Raw genomic sequence first — 5,717 nt, forward strand, 5'->3', positions numbered from 1 at the left:
GTGTTTATAAGAGCAAAGACTTCTGATTTGGCTAGTAATGTTAGTTTGGTTGAGAGTGAAAGCTGTGTTCCTCTCATACATTGGTAGGCGAACTCATGAACTCGAACGTGATATCAACAAGTGTTTTTAAATGTAGGAGTTTTTAAATGTAGGACGACTATCTTTTTTCCCCGCAGCCAAACGCCGCATGCCGGAGATCCGGCACGGTGCCGGAGAACTTTAAGCCCTGAATATATACATATTGTCTTTTGGTCAGTTTGGTAGAAAACTTTTGAAGTTCTTGGTAACCAGGAATAGAGAATGAAATAATGAATGGAGTTACTTTGCAGTTATCTTCCATTCTGCATTAAAAAAAACCCAACTGGCCTATTTCATCCCAGATTTAAATGAACTGCTGGACCTCACATGCAGTTATCAGCCCGTTCCGGGGTCCTTTCACAGGATAAGTCCTTAATTGTTCTCGCCACACATTCCGGTGAGAGGTGACGGCAGGTAAAGAGTATTTAACTGAAAGCCCTTTAAGAGGTCAGCAATATCCAAGCAGAAGCCCATTACTGCAGCACAAGACTGCATGTAAAAAGAGCTGTCTCTATTATATGCACATCCTGAAGCATAATCAATAACAGCAGTCCATAGATGCACATTAGTGAAAGCAAATAGCCATTCTGTCTAAAATACTCGTGCACTACACACAGTGCAGTTTCTACCCTGTCCCTCCCTAACAAAGTAAGAGCATGTCAGCCTTAACAATTTCATCCCTAAATTTAAACACACAGCAACCCAGCTTCCCATGGCATGCCAAGGCCAAACAATGAGCCAATGACTATATATAACATATATGAATGTATACATATGTATAAAAATAAAAACAAAAGTATGTATGGGTAGCTGACATATGATATGCATATTTAAATCAATATAAAGATTTTAGGTTCAAATGTGAAAAAGTGTCCTGTAACTGGTCTCTACAACTTCTATCTAACACTGTTAATCATTTCTTTACCTTCATTAGTTTGTTTATTTTAAATGGTTTTACAGTGTGACAATCGTTTTTAAAATAAATAATTCACATTTAGCCTCTTGGGAGCTAAAAAGGATGCAAAAATAGTTTTAGACAAATAGTATAGTACATCACAGGACATGTCAATTCACATTAACTACCCATACAAAATAAAAGGCATCAGACAGAAAAACTTTCAGGGCTACAGAGACACACTCCATTGGGCAGGAAACTGAAAATCCAGAGGCGCTCAGAAGCGTAACCCCTTTGACACATGCACCCATGTGACTGCGGCTCTGAGGGTGTCCTCACGATATACATGTACATGCACTTTCACCTTAAAATTGACTATGTCTAACAAAACACGTCTTTAAATCTTTACCATAACTGCAGATGTTTTATGGCACATTCGGTAGATGAGATCTGATATCAGCGAGATGATAATTTCACCTCAAATTCTATAAACAACAGCAGGATGCAACAAATGCATGATGGGCTAAACCATTTAAGATTATAAACAGAATCATGCCTGAGTTAGAAAAGATAAACAACGTGCTACAGCTTGGAAGAGAAACCACAGAAGGCAGGATTTCATCCATACTGTCCAACAAACTCATAAGATAAACTACACTGACACACAGCTGGTGTTTCAGTCTGGTTATACAATGTGAATGCTCAGAACTGTTGTTCTGTTCTCAAATTAAAATTTAGAAATGTGTAGTACATTGAATAGATACTTAATTAGAGGAATTACATAATGGTGACAATTACAACCCTTCATAAAAAGTCTTGCAAGTTCCTCCTGTCTGATTCAGGCTCTATTATATTGCATCATAAGTAGTTCACATCTGCCCTCTGACTTTTTTTTTTATACCAAAGAGGATCATCTGTACAAACCTGGGTAAATGCATTCAATCAATTCTTTTGGACTACCATTCTAAAGTTTGGGGTCAGTAAAATTAAAAAAAATAAATAATAATAAATAAATAAAATATATATATGTATGTATTATTTATACTTTTATTCAGCAAGCATGCATTAAATTGATCAAAACTGAGAGAAAAGATTTCTGGAAAATTTTTTTATCATGGTTTCCACAAAAATATAACTGTTTTCAACATTGATAAGAAGAAATGCTCCAAGAGCACCAAATCAGCCAATTAAAATGATTTCTGAAGATCATGTGACACTGAAGACCGGAGTAATGGCTGTTGAAAATTCAGCTTTGCATCACAGGAATAAATTACATTTTAAAACATATTCAAAAAGATGTTTTGTTTTCACTGTACTTTTTAATCAAATAATTGCAGCCTGGGTGAGCATAATAAAAATAGACTTATTTCAAAAACTGAAAAGAAAAATCTCACCAACCCCAAACTTTTGACCAAACCAACCTGTCACACAGTGAGAAACCATTCAGCTTCACATAAAACATCTTCACAGGTACATGCGAGCAAATGCTCGAGTGAAACATGAGAAAGGATTCAAAATGCTACTAATTGTTAAAGTGCTTTTTCTCTGTCTCCAGGCATTATAAGGTGAAATTTCTGTGTTTTCTGGAATGCCTTAAGATTAGATCCAAGCAGTCATTTGACTAAATGCTTCCTGTTTAAGTTGAGCTAGGGAATGATATGATGTTAGCGATGCTACAAAAGAGTCTCCATGAGAACACAGCTGAACCATGTGTCATTGTGGTGCCTCCGCAAATGATGACCCTTGTGACATATTAATCACTCAAAGGAAATCTCAAAATCTTTTCATAGCAATAGGCACTGGAAATCCCCACCTGAGGCAGCCCAAACGGGGAGCCCCGTATTATATAGGGTGGGTACTGATCATTTATCACATCCCCTTTGGAAAGACAAAAAGGGAGACGACGGAAACCTGACATGAATTGCTAAGAGAAAAAAGACGCACTTGCCTTAAACTCTAAATGAAAGATAGCACTTTTTTTCTTTTCTCTCATGTTTTTGTTTTTATGTTGTATTGTTTGGTATCTGTTGTTATGTTGTATTGTTTGGTATCTGTTGTTATGTTGTATTGTTTGGCTATGTGAAAACCCACCGAAACAGAATTTCCCCAAGAGGATAATAAAAGGTACTACTACTACCTACCATATGACAAATTGAGGATCATCTGACAAGTTTAGTTCTGAAACTCTGAAAACTATAGCAGAAACATTAAAGCTGGTTTGTTTCCATAACAGGTGCTAGTGAGTGGTTAGTGGCACTGTTAACCCATGTTCTCATCATGTGCTAGTCTGGGAGCTCTGGACTCCACCCATTGCACAGATGCACAAACACGTGAATTCAGACACGTCCTTTACTACAAATATATGTGTGTGTGTGTGTGTATATATATATATATATATATATGAAAATCACTCTTACATTTAAAATGTAAAAATGCTTGCACAGATAAACACGTGAATTCAGACACGTCCTTTACTACAAATATATGTGTGTGTGTGTGTGTATATATATATATATATATATATATGAAAATCACTCTTACATTTAAAATGTAAAAATGCCATAATGAAGCCAATAAATACGGGTCTGTAGGCTTTGAACATGAGTTGAGTGGTGTGCCCTCGGTAAACACCAGTCTCTTTGTTATTTACGAGACGGGCTCAGCATACCAACAAACAAGAGAGAGCTGATTCACAATTTAAGCCAGGCTTTTCATACTGGATTGATTTATTTTACATAATCCAGTTTCGGTTATGGCATTAACTCGGACAGACAAAACATTAGCACGCGGGGAGAGATTTAGCAGCTGTTTAAACAACCCCGAGAATCTGGTAAAAAGCCCAAATTAAGGTAATTATTAGTATAAAATTTCATAAACGAACATTTATGCTACTTTTAAAGTAGCAGTTTGAGTTTAAATGAATCAGGGGAGTCGTGCTCTTTATGAAGCTTTTAAAACTTGAGCTTCATTTCTGATGAAATTCAAACCCGAGTCTTGTCTTTGTAGACCTCTGAAATCAGAGTGCGAGTGAACTCACACTTTTCACGCGAGGGCAAGCTAGGAAACGATTTAGACAGAAAAGAGGTTCCTCGCGGAGGTCTTTGTTCAAGCCCGCAACGGTGAAAAGTTGAGAGAATAGCATGGGCGTTTCTCCTGGGCAGGTTACAGCGCAACTTCAGCTAACACTAGCTAAACCTCATTTCGCTAGCCTCTCATCCCTCCCGACCCCGTTTAAAGTCAAGTTTAGACCCCATATGGCACTTTGCATAGGTCTGTGGATGAGAAACGCGCCTCCTACCTTTCATAACATTACTGTAAATGGTGGCTCTGAACTCTTCTTTGGCCCGCTGATCGAAGTCCTGCCCGTGTATGATGCGCATCTGCTTGAGGAAAGTGGACTTCCCGCTCTCGCCTGCGCCGAGCAAAAGTATCTTGACTAACCGTTTCACATAGGTTTTGTCCTTCAAAAGACCTCTGTCTATTTCTTTAGATATCCTCAGTTGTTCCGCCTCGGTGCTGTTGAGAAGACAGTTCGGAAAACAAACAGATAGAAAGGACCGGGACGGCAGGAAATCCGCCATCTTTGTGCAACTTCATCGATACAGTAGGGAGTCAAACTGCGCCCGCCTGAGTGCTAGTGGCGGGCGGGGCGCCGTTACCATAACACTGGCTCTGCCCGCTGATGAACGTTTTGGGCGGGTTCGAACTTCGAACAAGGTGTGCGCTAAGTTACCTAAACGTGTAGAATGAAAACTTTTACACAAAGAAAGTAACCGATTACAGCCAGAAAAATCTACTTTTTATTGGAAATATTTTTAAAAAAAAGTTTGCATATGTGCAGGCCCCTAGACAGCTATGAGGTCACAGAGGTCCAGACCGCGGTAAATTTTTCATGTTCAAAAATAAAATTTGTTCTCTAAATTACTAATTTGCTGTTTAAAACTCCTTAAATGAATGTCTGCATGTATCGATTTAGACAGTTTGCAAGAATGTTTAGCGTCCGCGGTGGTATGAAAATGATAGTTGACGCTGCCGGAGTGAACGAGACTTGAGGTCGATACTAATAGATCCAACTATTATAAGCGTTTCGGGACTTGTCTCTTCCACTTAATTTGATACTTTAGAAAGTTAATAAACTGGGTTGTTGCAGTTTAGGGTCAGCGATAACTTTATCTTATCTTATTTACAAAAGATTTTAAATAATTTCGGTTTATTTTTATTTTATTTTTCGGTTTTTATTTGTTTTTATAGCAATATCTGGCAACACTGCATCGGCACTTAAAGGCAGAGTAAGTGATTTCTGGTAGCCAATGTTGATATTTGAAATCACCAAAACTTTAAAGGTTGTGTTCTGTGAAAATTAAATAACATTTGGATGTAAATGGTCGGCATAAAAGTAATGTGCGGCTAAACTGGCTGCGTCCTGTGGATCACCTTTATCTGATTGTCGGGGTTCGGAATCATCAAGCACGGCATTAATATCTTCATTGGAGTTTATCGTTGTCTCCAGATTTCTCTGCAGTTCGTGTATGTTGTTAAAAACGCAGAACATGCCCCCCTGGCCCCCCCACAAGCTACGCCCATGCCTCTAATACTAACTATTTCTATTCTATTTTGATTCTATCTATTTTTATTCATTTTATTTATTATTAAAAAATTATTGCTATGTGTGCTGCTGCGTTAGACCAGTGGTTCTCAATTCCAGTCTGGGAACCCACTGCTCTGCACATTTTGTTTATCTCTT

The 5,717-nt window shown here is 38.1% G+C and overlaps 1 protein-coding gene across 1 annotated transcript in view; it reads right to left on the reverse strand.

Moving 5' to 3' along the window:
• The window catches only part of LOC107719992 (guanine nucleotide-binding protein subunit alpha-13-like), a 24,979-nt gene extending 20,368 nt beyond the window's left edge, over positions 1–4,611 (reverse strand). The window contains exon 1 of the mRNA XM_016527554.1: positions 4,272–4,611. Within this exon, the coding sequence (XP_016383040.1) occupies positions 4,272–4,554 (283 nt within the window). The 5' untranslated portion in view covers positions 4,555–4,611. The remainder of the gene's footprint in view (positions 1–4,271) is intronic.
• Positions 4,612–5,717: the final 1,106 nt, after the last annotated feature.

Source organism: Sinocyclocheilus rhinocerous, unplaced genomic scaffold, assembly GCF_001515625.1.
Source record: "Sinocyclocheilus rhinocerous isolate Xijiao unplaced genomic scaffold, SAMN03320098_v1.1 scaffold273, whole genome shotgun sequence".
In the NCBI taxonomy this organism is placed as follows: Eukaryota; Metazoa; Chordata; class Actinopteri; order Cypriniformes; family Cyprinidae; genus Sinocyclocheilus; species Sinocyclocheilus rhinocerous.